Genomic DNA, 16495 nt, shown 5'->3' with positions numbered 1-16495 from the left:
TCCTTCATTTTGTAGCGCCTTTTCAGAGCTTGTTTCAACTCATCCATGCTTTCTGTTGATTCTGTGATCAAAATCAGATCATCAACATACACAGCTAGAATCTCCAGCTCCTGTCGAGATCTCACAAACACACATGGGTCCGATGTGCTTTGTTTAAAGCCAATGTCTTTCATGAACTCTGTGAAAGCCTTGCTCCAGCAGCGAGGAGACTGTTTCAGTCCATATATTGACTTCTTCAGTTTGCACACAAGATGTTCCTGTCCTGCTTTGATGTATCCCTCTGGTTGCTCCATGTAGATTTCTTCCTCCAGATGTCCATTTAGGAACGCAGTTACTACATCCATCTGGTGTACATGTAGATTATTCTGGACAGCAAAAGACAGTAATGTACGAATCGAGCTGAATCGTACCACAGGTGAAAAAGTTTCATCATAGTCAGCACCATACATCTGTGAGTAGCCTTTAGCAACGAGTCTGCACTTGTGTCTCTCCACTCGTCCGTCACTGTGATGCTTGACTTTGAACACCCACCTCGATCCTATTGCCTTGCGATCTTTTGGTAAATCCACTAAGTCCCACGTCTCATTTTCTAGCAGTGACTCATATTCCAAGTCAGCCGCTTCCTGCCATTCCTTTGCATTTGGACTCATTAATGCCTCTTTTAGTGTGCTTGGCTCTGTAACACAACACACATTGGCAATATGATCAACAGTTACTTTGTCAGCAAACTCATCATATCCATATCTCTTTGGAGGCTTCCTGATTCTGCTGCTTTCTCTAGCAGATTCACTGACGGTGGCTTCGTCAGATGATGTCTCCCGTTCATCAGTATTGATGCATGTTTCCTTCTCTGAACAGGATACATCCACTTCCTGTTTCCAGCCGAAGTCAGATTCATTGAAGATGACATCTCGACGAATGAGAATCCTCCTTTTTTCTTCGTCGAAGAGACGGTAGCCCTTTGCATTGTTTGCGTATCCCATGAAGCGAAGCTTCACAGCTTTCTTGTCCAGTTTTCTTCTCTCTGTGTCTGGAACATGTGCATACGCAACACAGCCAAATACTCTCATGTGACTCATGTCCGGCTTTTTGCCACTCCATCTCTGGTAGGGTGTCGCTTTCTTCAGAACAGATGTGGGCAACCTGTTCTGTATATATGCTGCAGTTGCTACAGCCTCTGCCCAGTACATTTTTGGCAACTTAGCATGAGACAGCATACTTCTGGCTGCTTCAATCAGTGTTCTGTTTTTTCTTTCAGCAACACCATTTTGCTGAGGTGTGTGAGGTACAGTCATCTCATGGTGGATACCTTGAGCTTTCAAGTATTCTTGGAATTCACTGGATGTGTATTCCCCACCATTATCTGTTCTCAGCCTTGTGACTTTGTGTCCACACTCATTGGAGAATGTTTTTTCAAATTCCTTGAATTTGCTGAGAACCTCACTTTTTTGTTTCAGGAAGTAGACCTTGCAACATCTGGAATAATCATCAATGAAAGTCACAAAGTACTTTGCTCCACCTATTGACTCAGTCTGCATGGGACCACAGACATCACTATGAATCAACTGCAACTTACGTTTGGAGCGAATCTCTCCCACTGGCTTGTGTGGTTTTCTAGACAGCTTGCCCTCCACACAGGCTTCACAGAAGGTAGCTTCTTTCTCTGCAGTAAAGTCCACTCCACTTGCCAGATTTTTGAGTTCCTTTAATTTGCTGGTGTGACCCAGGCGCTGATGCCACAGGCTGGCTGTTACTGATGCACTTGATGCACCGTGACACACAGGCAAACTTCCCTCGACGTCCAGCTGATACAGCCCATCAGATCTTTGTGTTCCCATTCCATGGAGAGTTCCATCTTTTCCACGTATGTAGCAGCGAGACTTCTTGAACTGCACTGTATTTCCTTTTCTTGTAGCAGCTCCCACTGAGAAAAGATTTCCGGATAACTTGGGAACATACAGCACATCGTACATTGTGATATTTTTTACAGCACTGACTTTGAATGTCATTTTGAGTTTGATGTTGCCAAGTCCTAGTGCATCCACCACCCTGCCGTCACCAAGTTTTACAGATTGTGGTTCTGAAAACTGTTGGTAGTCTTGAATGCACTCTTTGTAGCAAGTCATGTGCTTTGATGCTCCAGAGTCAATCAACCACTGAGCCTGTTGTGACATCTCATTCTGATTAGTCTCTTTAACTACAAAAGCACTCTCTTCAGTATCCTCACACATCATGCTTTTGGCCTTGTGGGTTTTATTTTTCTTTTTTCCTCTTGGACAGTCACGCTTTATATGACCTTCTTTTCCACATTTGTAACATCTCCATGAGCTGGATGTGTCAGCTCCGACTGCCTTAGAATTAGGCTGCATATCTCCACGAACTTGCGTTGACATGGCTGATGCACCACCTGATGCAGCTCCATTATCATCTGCTTGCACTTTCTTTTGTTCTTCATTTATTAATGCTTGCTGAACAAACTGCAGTGTCAAATTGTCCATCTTTGTTTCTAATGCAGTGACAATAGTAGCATAGCTTGATGGCAAACTACCCAGGAGAGTTACAATCTGGTCTTCCTCTTCAATTACAGCACCTATTGCTCCAAGCTTGTCAGTCAGTTCCTTCATTCGTTTTAAATGTTCAATTAAACTTTCTCCTTCCTTCATTTCACATCTGAAGTATTTTTTCTTTAGGAACAGTTTATTTGCAAGAGTGTCTCTCTCAAAATGTCCTTTGAGCGTATCCCACGCTTCTTTTGGGGTCTGACAGCTTGTTATCAGGTACAGCTGGGGTGTACTTACATTCAGCACCAAGACGGAAAATGCCTTTTCTTTCCGTCGTTGAAACTCAGCTTGTGCAGCAGCATTAGCTCCTGTTGCTAGCACATCCGTTTCCATTACCATGCCCCACAGTCCTTTTGCCTTCAGCAAGTGCTCCAACTGAAATTTCCATGTTGCCCAGTTCTCTGGTCCGCTCAGCTTGTCAATAAACAGTTTATCTTCCATTGTGAATCCCACAACACTGTTTATATCACAACACGGCTTTTTAGCGACGCTCTGGGCCCATAACCTATTGTGGTCTTACGTGTTTTTATTCAGAACAGAACAACGTACAAAAGCCATCACCAGGGGGCAGTATAACAGCCACTCAACACTGTGTCAAATTACTTTTCTCTACAACAGTATTTACATAAGGATGGCAAGAAAATGCTCAGTGATTTTAATGCATCACTATGAATTACAAGTTGTCTGTTACTTTCTTTGGTCATGCTGATTAATTTTAACTTTATAAGGGGCATCAGAGTAAAGCAGCATTTACGACCTTTGCTTTATATTCTTGGCTCTAGTCTTTCCTCAGCCAGTCAGGCTGATAAGTGCTGGTATTTAAAGAGCTGCTGAAGCCAGATAGCTTCACTATAAAGAGGACACACAACAGACACTGCGTTTACAGATAAAGGTACTGTGTCTCGATGCTTCAGCTGCTCACAGAGCTTTCTGTATCATGAAGCAGTTTAACGAACAAAATGATACGTAGAGATGCTGCTGCCGGCTCGCTGGGATTTATCTTCAACCACAGGGAACGTAGACTGAGCTAATGTCTCCTGACTGGATAATGCTACAAGTAAGTAACTTATACCGCTTTGTGTATGAGATGTTCTGCAAGCAAATATGAATCATATTGCAGGAGAGGAGTGTGATATGCCCGATATGTAAATTCTTGTTCATCTTTTGCGGGTAGTATTTATAGTGTCAGTCCCCATGCTTATTTGCTCATTATCACGCTCCATTAGGTCCCATTTTGTTTATGAGCACAGAGCAGTAATTTATCCTGTGTCGTGTCTTTAGATGGGTTTTTTGGTCATTCTGTCCCTATAAATAAATGATTGACTCACCTACACACAATGGATTTTTTAATTTTATTTTTTTTCAAAGGGGACATTAAACATAAATGCCATTTTATGCCAACTCATATGGAGCTTCCAGCTCACTCCAGGTCATGCATTTTCTTGAAAAAACAAAAAATCTAATTCATTGGACCTTACAAAAATCTTATAGCTCTACTCCAAATACTTTCTTAGTTATGAATGTTTATTAAAGTTTGGGTCTCTGAGCTACAGGTGCATCTCAATTGATTGGAATATCATAGAAAAGTTTATTTATGTCAGTAATTCAATACTAAAAGTGGAAATGACACATAATATAAATCCATTACACACAGAATGAAACATTTCAAATTTATTTAATTTCTTCTAATTATAATGATTATGGCTTACATTTAATGAAGACCTAGAAGTCAGTGTCTCAAAAAAATTTAACATTACAAAAGATCAATTTTAAAAACTATGTTTAATATGGAAATGTTGGCCTCTGAAAAGTATGTCCATCTATATGCACTCAATACTTGGTTGGGGCTATTTGACTTGAACTACTGGAAATTGACTTTTTTTTCATGATGTTCTAATTTATTGAGATGCACCTGTAAAATCTTTGATTCTTTGTATGTGTGCAAAGCATTACTAAATGCTAATTTTTCATTAGATCGGGTTGAAATTAATGATGAACATTCAAGAAAACCCCGGGATATTATACTATGCAACATATGTTCATGTAATTATTTTTACACAAATCGAATTCATTCAAATTAATCATTTTTCATTAGGTCCAAGAATCTTTTTTTTTTTTCCCAAGAAATAATGCGCCCACTAGTATAACTTCTTGCAACCAAATTTAAATTCTGGTTATTATCTGGAAGTTGTTTGGTCTGAAATAAAAAATAAAAATGAGATTTTTTCAGAGCTGAAATATACACTTTTCAGCTTTTTTTACTCTATATTTTCAAGATTACAATGATTACTGTATTTCCTTTGTTATGAGAGTGTTAATAGGCATTGCGGAATGCAAATATACATGTTGTATTGTATTATAATGTTATATGATATTTACAAATGTTGTATTTATCAATAACGTTATGATTGATTTTATCACACATGCCTTTAAATGAATTTAATGGCATTTCAATTTCACATGCTTTTTTTTTTTTTTTTAGATGACATGAACTGTGAGGTCTTGTCAGTTGGTATGGAGTGACCCATAACTGAGATTGAATGGCGAACCCCCCTGCAATAAAGAAAGATTCAAGGAGCCTGTTTTTCACACAGTCACTTTAAAGGATCAAGTTTAGGCCTGTTTGGATTGTCAAGTTCAATTTGAGTTTCATGTATTGATTTCATTTCAACACTGACAGAAACTAACCTGCAACCTAGCAGGTGTTACCTCCTCTGTAAATTATACTTGTGACACATCAAACTAATCGATGGACCCAGAGGAACAGCCACAGCACAGTTTTTTATCTTGTTTACAGCTTCGTCATAGAAGTGCTGGAAATCCAACCTGCAGTTTTATATAAATGTGACTCTCTTGTCTCACTTGTTGTGGGAAACTAATAACATAACTTAATCTAACATACTTTTTATCCTTTGGGACTTGATGTGATGCAATATTTTGTGTTAAATGTATGCACTTGCATTCTGTGCAATAGATAGATGTAGTGTAGTTGGTATGGGACATATGAAATATATATGAAATCTTATTTCTAGAGGGAAAAAATGTCCAGCATTTATCTTCTTGGCACAAGAAGAATATCAGCATTTGATATAAAGAAATACAGACTGCTTTGTTTTTTGTTGGATTGAAAGGTCTGTGTATGCTGCTGATTGCTTGCAGATCAAGATGAAATCACGTCTTTTTTTTCCATAATTATGCTTGAAAGAACAATAAATCCTGAACACTCTCAAACACTTGATCTCTCATCAGGCATAAAGAAAGTACAGGTGATTGACAATGTGGATTTTTTTTTAATTCAGTTTGTGGATTTCTGGGATGCAAGAAGATGCACCGAGGACCTGTGACCATCTTTGGATTATTTTTTTGTCACTTTAACTCAAAACTGAATGCATTTTCAGCTGCAGCACCAGTAGCCTAAGTTATTTGGTCTGAACCAGAGGACTGGGCTGCTGCCAGCTGCACACTCAGATGCCAGACAGAGAGAAAAGCCCTGGTTGTGGTAGAGAGCGCCAACAGAAACCAGCAGCTGCTGGCCGGCCGACCAGCAACCAGTTAAAACTTTTGTTTTGTAATGAAGCTGTCAGGTGCCAGCTTCAGCTGACCACATAAACAGCTCCAGTGTGATCGAGGGTTAAACATTTAAACTACAGAGGTCAGTGTGCAGTGTTGGACATCAGCCAGGAGCTGCTGAACTCTGCTGGACTCCATGCTTTATATTTCACATTGAGAAGTTACAAATTATTTTAACATGGTGTGAGCATGCACATCAACAAAATTAGTTGTACATTTTATATCAGTGATTTGATAATTTGTACTTATGTACTAATGTACTTATCAGATGGCATCTGGAACAATTTTCTTTCCACTTTTGACATGAAGTCTGCAGAAACAACATGGCCCTATAAGACACATGCACCAAAGGATCTGACCTATTCAACTAATAATTACTTTTCTTCAGTGTTTCCCAAAGCCCAAGATGATGTCCTCAAAGTCTTACTTAGTGCACAACGCTAAGATAGTTTTATTGCCACAGAGAAATAAAGAAAACAGATATTATTCACATTTAAAAAGGTGTAATCAGAAAATTTTTACCTTTAAAAATAAAAAAAAAACAGGTGTTGAAAATTGATTAATCTTTGCAAGACTATTTAGCAGACTCTAAAAACAGTGTAAAATCTAGCTGCAGGATGTCCCAGCAACTCTTGACCTCATTGTCTAAATATTTTTTTACAAAATAAAATGCTCACTTAGAGCTTTCAATCACCTCTTACTATCTCCATAAACAAATAGAGTTTGCATAGTTTTAATCATGTAATTTAAGCATATAACTCTATTACAACTAAGCAGATTCTTCTGAACAAAGACACTGAGATTTGGTTAAAAAATCTAAAAAAGAAAACGTGAGATAATTAAGAACAAATACTGTTTTAAAGCTGAACATTTAATTGTTATTGTCATTGTTATCTTAAAAACATAATTTTAAATAATCATCAAAATCATGAATATGCTTGGGTTACTTCAGCTAATTTGTGATAATCCCAAAGCACTTAAAGTAAAAAAAAAAACATTTGTGTCACAAGACTTGCATCACAGCCTCAAAAGATGATTAAACTGACTTCTGTGAGTTTAACCGTCCATTTAGTTTCTGAATAAAAGAACCTTGTCAATGCAAACCACCTTAAAGTGCGTTAGTGGCCCACACCTCCCTCTGAGTGACCCTGTCTGCTGTCGGCACATCAATACTGTTCGGTGACAGCAGACCATTTACTGACAAAAGATGCAAGAACAAAAGTCAGAGCTATTATCCTGCAGCTGATTTCTGCCTTGACCCGGGGCTTTTTTTTTGTCAATCAATATATCTTGATACCTTTTATTTTTAAAAAGAAAAGAAAACACCTGCTAGGGCTGTAACAAATGTCGTTTTGCATATTTGAAGCTTCATTTGAGGTTTTTGGGTAAAGCTTCAAATATCTGCTGTTATATTTTTATGAAGTCATCACCCTAAAAAAGAAAATAATAACTTAAAAATAATTTAAAAGATATAAATCATCTATTTGCTCAACGTAAATACACATAGGCTAATCAAATATGGACATTTAATAAATATGATTTGCCAAATTTGTAGTGATACGATGGTACATCAGTTTCATTTTGTATTTTTTTTGTTTGTTCTCAATAATTAACTATAATGGTGATAAATGTAAGTTGTGCTGCCTGTTAGATTGCTGCTACACCGCCCTGTTAATACAGGATCGGGCCTCCCTTTGTGTGTGATAAGTGGGAGAGCAAACTGTTTTTTTGACTGCACTAAAAATGTTCATTTTGAAAGGCTAAGTGCCAACAAATATGGGTTGAAGCAGAATATTTCTTTAGACAAAAACATGTTGTGAATTTTGGAAATTATATATCACCGATGACGCCTTTCAGACCAGAGACATTGTCGCCGAAGCATAATAGCCACCCACAAATTCCCCCAAAATTACACTATAGTTAGCTCTGTCCCCACTGGTGCCATTTTAACGACAGTTTACACCATTAGCATAGCTGCCGGCTCAGCCAGTGCCATATTGAGAGCCGTGTGCAGACAATGGATGTGCTCTGAATTTATTTTACAGCCATTTTAATACTAATTTTATTTTTCAAATGCACTGAAATCAGTGAACTTCATCTTATTTGCTGGAAGACTGTTCAGCCCATATATGACTGCATACCCAACATTATAATAACCTTATCTTTGTCTGCAACTGTGCAGCAATACCAGCTTCAAACTGAATTATTAGACATGCAAAAATAAAATAAAAATGTGCACACATTTGATGTCATCATAAATACAATTTGTTGCTTGCATTTATTGTATCAAAAAGTACTGGCCCAGTTGATTTAATCAGTCGATCAAACAAAAAAATTGAATTTCTTCTTTTGGACTGTTTGATGGCCAAAAAAAGCAATTTGAAGACATCCATTTGGGCTCTGGGCAGAGGCGGAATAAATATCTGAACTTTCTGTCAAAGTCCAGAACAGCCAACTTTTCCAGAATGTTTCTGGAAAAAAAGGTAATCCCAGTTTCCTTCAAAAACATATTTATAGTAGCTGTGCATAAATATAATCTCAGACACAGGGTTGTTGTTTTTTCTTCTTACACTTTGTTGTGTTGAAATTCACCTTATTCCATCACCTCCCCACCAGCTCATGTCCCTATCTACTGCCAGACTGTAGTAAAACATCATTCAAATAATCATAGCGATGGGCTGCCGCTTTGAAGTCTGTGTTGCTGGTCGGAGGCTGATGAATTCCAGTGAACACATTTCCCTTCCACTTTCATCTTTCCACCAGTCAAATTGAATTTTCAGAACGGCAAAGATTTTATAACTGATGGTTTCTGTTTGGTGGGGGTTGTGCTTTCAGCGAGGCGGGAGGATAAAATGTCCAACATCATGAGGACTTAATTGATGCCATTATCATGTGAACAGCACCAAAACAAAGCATTCAGTTAGACTTCGGCTGACATTTCCACATTTACAGCAGAGCTCGCGTTACAGCTGCAGCTTGATTTTTGCTGTCAGTCTGCTGCAATCACTCAGACATTACAGGTATTAAAGCTATGTGCTCACAAAAAAAACATGTCGCTTTGTGTTCCCCGGGAATCAGCTTTTATCATCTGATAAATACAGAGAAACTGGAACAAGATACTTATCTACAGGCTACATGTCTCTGTTGTAATGCTGTGATGTGTGCCAGAGATAGGCCGTTCTTTTCAGCTAATGCATGTCTAATGCAGGTCGTACTAGAAAAGATGCACCCTAATTTGAGCCCTTTAATGCCATGACCGATAGAAATGTATGCAGAGATAAATTCATGCAATACCGGTGTTTTAACTCCCTATGAAATCTGTTTATTACAGTGAAATATCAAGCACTCTAATGGTGGTGCAAATAAAATTGCCATTTGAATCACACCAAAGAAAAAGCCCAATCTGCTCTGAATGGAGCCGTGCTGCTCTGTTGCCCCCCTGTGGAGACTTTAACAACATACATTTTCAATTAAATGTCTCACATGGGGACTGCATTGTTTCCATTTCACATGAATTGCCAATTGGCCTTTTTCTTTCTCCAGATATGAAGCGTCCAAAGAGCCCCGACTGGCTGGAGAGTAGCCCTCCTCCCAAGAGTCAGGAGGAGGAGGAGGAGGAGGAGGAGGAGGAGGAAGATGAGGAGGAGAAGAGGGCAGTGGCAGTAGTACACAGGGCCAAACGAGAGCGGCGTCAGGGCAGCAGCAGTGCCACGATGTGCCAAGTGTGCAGCATACAGCTGAACTCCAGTGCACAGGCCCAGATCCACTACAGAGGGAAGACGCACCAGAGGAGGCTGCGCCGACTGGCGAAGGCTGTCAGCACAGGTAGGGATGCACTGATTTTCTCATTTTACTACTTTTTTTTTAAACCTGTACAAGATTAGAGTTACAATATGTAAAACTCATATAAACAAAATAATATATAAACCTCTCAGCATTGTTCAAAACCACTTTATAATACATATAGTTGAATTAATACCTGACAGTGTAAGTTAAAAGCTTTTAACCATATTTGCCATTCTAGTTTACAATTTTTTTTCTGGTATTTTCAACATATCTAACAGTCTTAAAATCAGTAAACTAACCCTCTGAATTCCGCAACCCACTGGCATGAATTGCACAATGTATCAATACAAAAAAAACTGAAAAAATACAAAATTATTGTCAGATTTTCTCATTTAAATTGCTTTAATGAATCATAAATTACCAAATTTGAGCTTAAAATAGTGATATTTTATTATAATTACTTTATCCTATATTCATTCATTACCATTAACCGCTTATCCGCAATTGGGTCGCGGGGGCTGTCATTGGGCAAGAGGCGGGGTACACCCTGGACAGGACGCCAGACTATCACAGGGCTGACACATAGAGACAGACAATCACACTCTCATTCACACCTACGGGCAATTTAGAGTCCCCAATTAAACCTAAGTGCATGTTTTTGGACTGTGGGAGGAAGCCGGAGTACCCGGTGGGAACCCACGCTGACACGGGGAGAACATGCAAACTCCACACAGAAGAGCCGCAGGCGGGAGGCGAACCGGCGACCCTCTAGCTGTGAGGCGAGAGCGCTAACCACTACACCACCGTGTAGCCCACTTTATCCTATATGTCTTACTTAAAATTTTAACAAAAATTCACATTTGTTTTTAGGTTAAGGTTAAATTCTGTGTTACTTAGTGCATCTGGGAAAGCATAATTGACTTGTCCGAGATCAACAGTCATCTAAGAAAAACTCAATGAAATTTTGACTGAACTGCAGTCTGTTTACACAGAGCAGAGGGGAGAGGACAAGAAAGGTTATAAGTAGATGCTGTAAACCCGTAAATAATTCAATATGTATACGAGTTTGAGCCCCCTTTTTTTTCACATTTGTCTTTTTTAGGATTTATGCCATTATACCATAATACCACTTTTTTTTTTTTTATGAGGCCACAGCTAATAAAATGTGACAGTGGAAAAAACACCTGAAACTGCTCGGGGTTCAGAGGGTTAAGTCTCAAAGATCAGAACATTAATAAAGCAGCCAAAAAAATAACAATGTAGCAGTTATTGCCAGAGAGGAATGTAAACCCTCACCAACATTGACCCAAAGACTCATGAACTGCCTCAAAATGACCAGAGTTTAATCAACAACTCTGACAGCCTGAACAAAAACAGAACATTATGAACTTCTTCAAATTGCTATTTACTTCAGGGCTGTTGTATTGTCAGTGCTTCTGTTATTTTGTCACCTGCAGTGTTTTAATCAATTTTTCCTCAATAGACGGTCTGTTTACAAGTGCTGGAAACATATGCTGCTTTGTTTGTCGAGTCTCAAGCTTATTTAGTGCAGCAGTTTGACATCAAGAAAAAATTTCCAGTACCTACTAAAACAGTGTGAGTGGAAGTGATAGTGCTACAGGTTTTTCTGCTGCATAGACGGAAGATTTTAACAAATACAATCCTGCATAAAAAAGCAAAAATGTAAGACTTGGATTCACCACAACCTGTCAGAAAGTGTTGCTTCTCCTTGGCACTGACTATGCAAGTTCTGCAAATACAGGCTTTCAAGTAGAAGTCGTGCTGTGGTGTTTTTTGGGGAAAAAAACAAGGAAAATTGTCTTGGAAACTGCAGCCTAATACCTAACAAACCTTGTTTAGTCAGGTGTTTTTGTTTAGTATGACTTGTAGAACACTTTCTCTGTCACGACATCTGCAAACCATGAGGAGCTGTTATGCATTCAGTATATATTTACTATTCCAGAGGAGCTCTTCACCATTTCCAAGCATTCTCTGCACACCTGTTTTGTTGAGGGGCCATTAATCTCCTTCACTCACCGCCACCTGTGTCACTCTGCCATGCTGACCCACTTGATCAATCAGCTCTCAGAAAAAAAGCCTCTAATGAACAACTGGCCAATAAGATGGCACTTTTTAATGTTGATATATGAGGCTGTCTCTCTCCGTTGGCTTACCGCACATATTTAGCTGTTTCAATCTAACACAGTGCATGAAATTAAATTAATAGTGTATCCATTGTTTAATTTCTCCTTCACTTCAACCTCATTTTGTTATCATCAGATTGTTATTGACTTTTTTCTGTGTCAGATAATAGCCTTTGTGGGTCATCATTCATACTTAAGAGTGTGAGACTGATCCAGAGCACAAGAACAGAACTGGTGTATGTGTGTGTTTTTGACATTCAGCACCAAACTTTTACCTTCAGACTCTCTGATCACATTAGGTGCAGTCACTTTTATGGAAATCTGGGTCAACGTGCCGAAACATGCTCCTCTGTGAATGATTCCCCATCAGTCCAGAGAAATTTCCCCACCTTTGGACTGCCACAGTTTTTGCCCAAAGAGTCGAAATTTGGCCTGGAGAGCTACTCAGATGTTACTCTCCTGTGTTCTTTGAAAAAATATGTCAAGACGGGGCACCACTCTTTGTAAAATGACTCTAATCTACACACTCCCCAAGTATACAGAGGGATTTACAGACAAGAGCTGTGTCTGAAATCACTCCCTCGTCCACTCGTTGTGTACTCGTAATAAAATAGACTTTAAAGTGAGCACTAAATTGAGATTATGGGCATCTTTTTGCATCACAGGTGTAATAACTGTAGGATTTTTATTGGAAAGTAGTGTTCATGCCATAGTGCTACTTTTTCTCCAATAGATAATGTATAAATACTCAAAAATTTAATTGCAGATATGCTACACCCAGAATACAGAGTAGTTTAGTAGTAGTAGAAATTTCAAATCTTTGTACAAAAACTGTGGCCGCCAAAGAGTGGGGGAATTTCTCTGGACTGACTGAGGACCAACTAATTGAAAGAGTGAGCTATAGAGCTGCTTGTCGTAGCTAAAATTGTTTCTCTACTTGGAAACATTACTCTCTGCTTAGACCAATGAAGCCTGAAAGTTTTATTGGACTAACCGACCGACGGAGCGACCTATAGAGCTGCTGGTTGCAGCCAATAAACCAAAAGTAACGCCAACAACAGAAGAACAGAGTGGTTTAGTCAGCAGGCATCTCTGCAGCCTAATCAGTGGTTTATGTGTTATATATCAATACTGCGATCACAAGTATGCTTATTGTTAGCAGCATGCTAAAATCACCAAGTGCTACTTTGTCCTTGAGAAGCAGATTAAGGTTAGACTCCAATCCACAAAAATCTGGAACTTAATATCCACATGACATCACCATGCAGACGATGTGCAGCTCTCCGCTGTGATGCAACAAGTGTTGACAGACCTGGCAGAAGTTATTGATCGTTACTCATACGACTAAAGATGTGGTGATGAGGTCGATAGTCGAGATCCTTTGAACTTCCCTGTTCTGAGATCCGACACCACTGATCACTTGACTTTCCTTAAAATACTAAATACAACTTACTATTGCATGCACATGTCTTGTTGTGTGTGGGTGTGTGTGTGTGTTTTTCATGTAGTTATTCTGTCAAACTTGTTAAGAATTTTAAAATATATATACTTTAAGTTTTTTAAGTATAATTTATTTTGCCATTTCCTCCTCGTACAGTAAACACAGTACATTCTCAAAACCTGCTTAGATTTATCGAATTGGGTCACAGCTTATGTCTGATAGTGGATTGCTGTTGCCCATCATTTACTTTAGACTGTGTTGGCATATTTATTTGACTGAAGAGATTTATTATCTAGAGAACCATATGAGTGTCTTGTAGTGCCACAGCAATCTGAGAAAGTGTGAATGTGACCTCCATTCTGCTCCAGTTTGCTGGCAGGACAGCAGGGAGCGATTTGTTCTCTCTGATGAAATGTTGCCTTCACTGACTACATTTACATGCACTAAATAGTCTGTTTTAGGCCCTTATATTCTGAAAAAAAAGCTAAGCTTACTAAGCTGTTTACATAATGGAAATTAATATTCCAGTAATATTCCTGCTTGCATGCAACTGTGCCAGCTCCAATTATCTTGAATTGTTTATCACACGAAAATATGGACACATTTTCATGCTTTCCCTTAAAAGTAACATTTATTTCACGTTTTTTCAGGTGTGGCAGACTCATTTAATAAACCACCCTCCTCGTTGTTCTTGTTCAAATAACCTGCTGTTATCCAAGAATGTCATTGTTCATTCGTGTTTAAAAGCAGGTGTGTTTCTCCTTCTCACCACCAATATGGGTTTTTCCTTTTGGAAAGTGATGCAAAGTGATGGCTAGTTGGTTTGTCTATAAAAACCATGGCTGTAAGGAAAGGCATGTTGTTTGTCGCAAACCGCGGTAAAAACTAAACTGGGGCAGTGTTACGGTATACAAAAGTATTTAGAAATCCCAACTGTATGATTTTTTTACTATCAAAAATAAAGGCGCTGCTCCTTCAGTCTATTTAAACTGGTAGACATGCTGTTTTTTATGTGGTATGCAGAGCAGCTTCACTATGTTAGCCAGGGGAAAAAATTGTACTGGCTACCTTCTTAAGTGTACTGGATTATGGGAATGTTCTCTAAATGCATGCTACATCTTGTACTCTCCATCTGACAGAGGATCTATGTTTCATCACAAATTATGGTCCTCATACTGACCACTGTGCGCTGTATAGGCTAGTCAACTGGCCCTCACTTAATTTATGCAGAAAACTTAATTGGCTCATCTTCATCTACAAGGCCATGCTGGGTCTCCTCCCGTCTTACTTATGTAACCTCCAGATCAGCAGCAATACTCAGCTTCGTTCCCCTAAATGGATCACCTATGTTCCAAGAGTCCTCACTAAGTGGGGGAAAATAGCCTTCTCCTTCTTTGCCCCATGGTCTTGGAATAATCTGCAAACTGTGTTACATTTTACAAACCTAGTATCCCTGGAAAAAATAATAAAGCAATTCAAATGGTCCAATTAACTGAAAATTGCACTTGTTTAACCTGAGTTGGATTCAGAACCTTCTTGTATGTATAATGTGTGTATTGCCTTTTTTGAAATTTTCTGCTGTTTTTATTATACGTTCTAGGGCTGGGTGATATGGACCAAAAATCATATCCCGATATATTTAGGCTGAATTGCGATATACGATATATATCCGCAAAATGAGAGCAAATGCCAAATATGACATGTCTCAAGTAGTTTTATTGAAGCCATTTATTTAAGTGAACATAAATACTGTATAACAACAGGAGTACCTTATTTTTTCAAATCAAAGCTCCATAAAGCGCACATTTAAATAAAAAAATATCTTGAATAAAAATAGCCTATCAAATAAAATAGGCCAATCTTTTTCTGTAATAAATATATTTATATGAGAAAAGTATAACGAACATTACAAAAGAACTAAATATGACAAACCCTAGTAAGGGCAGCATTTATATAAAGTGAGAGAAAAAATTGAACTATATCGATATATGCGATTTGGTCTAATTCCATATCATATTTAAAAATATATCGATATATTTTTTATATCGATATATCCCCCAGCCCTAATACGTTTCTATGTTTTGTCACTGTCATTTTAATCTGTAACTGGCAACCTCGTACAAAGAGATTTCAATCTCAAGGGACTTCCTGGTAAAATAAAGGTTAAAGAATAGAATAAAGAATAGAATAGAATAAATAAGAAGTAGCTGCTAGCAGATGTCAGCTTCGGAAAAATGTGACAGTATAAAAAATGAGGATAGCACTCAAGCCAAGTAAAAACCCCAACTGAGACACACATTTGAATGCGCTATATTTATGTTTTAAAGAATGCTCTTACAACCAGTATAATATCTGCGTATCCCACATGTTTTAATTGGAAGATGCTACATTGAAATAGGAATATCCAGACAGAATATGCTATATATGTGACCTGTGTCAAATTCTGAATAATTAGTGCATATGTAAACATAGTGACTAACACATTTTTCTAAAACAAGGGGAAAATATGTAGGAAATACCTACCGTTATGAATACTCTTCAGTATTGCATACACAGAATTCATTCCTCGGTGTGGTGCAAACACATGATATATTCAGTCTTGCAGCAGTGATAGATTGTGTTTGTTTCCATTTTGATGATTGCCCAAATTCCTTGTTTATTGTTCATCATTGCATGCTTTTCATAATGTGCAGCACGCGTTGAGATGGAGACATCAACAGCATCAACAGCATCAACACTGACAGAGTTTAAACCCCCGACCTGCTGCAGGCCGTAGTGTCAGAGCTATCTCATCCAATAATTGATAGTTAAGATGAGACTCAGTCATGGGCAGCTTGTGTCAGTCCCTCAGGGTGAAGGGCCTCTCGTTCCCCCACACGGGGCACGGAGTGATTTCACACCTGCCATGTTGGAACTGGTTAAATGAACCTTACAGTGTTTGTTTGGGTTGTTGTGAAATTGACAATACCACAGTCAAACAACCGCTTGCTCTA

At 38.5% G+C, this 16495-nt stretch overlaps 1 protein-coding gene across 1 annotated transcript in view; it reads left to right on the top strand.

The window, feature by feature from the left end:
• Positions 1–16495, top strand: part of LOC131959561 (zinc finger protein 385B-like) — a 93521-nt gene that overhangs the window by 29124 nt on the left and 47902 nt on the right. Inside the window, exon 2 of the mRNA XM_059324768.1 lies at positions 9675–9956. Coding sequence (XP_059180751.1) covers positions 9675–9956 — 282 coding nt within the window. The remainder of the gene's footprint in view (positions 1–9674; positions 9957–16495) is intronic.

Source organism: Centropristis striata, chromosome 21 (assembly GCF_030273125.1).
Source record: "Centropristis striata isolate RG_2023a ecotype Rhode Island chromosome 21, C.striata_1.0, whole genome shotgun sequence".
NCBI classification, from domain to species: Eukaryota; Metazoa; Chordata; class Actinopteri; order Perciformes; family Serranidae; genus Centropristis; species Centropristis striata.
This window is presented reverse-complemented; position numbering and strand designations above follow the sequence as displayed.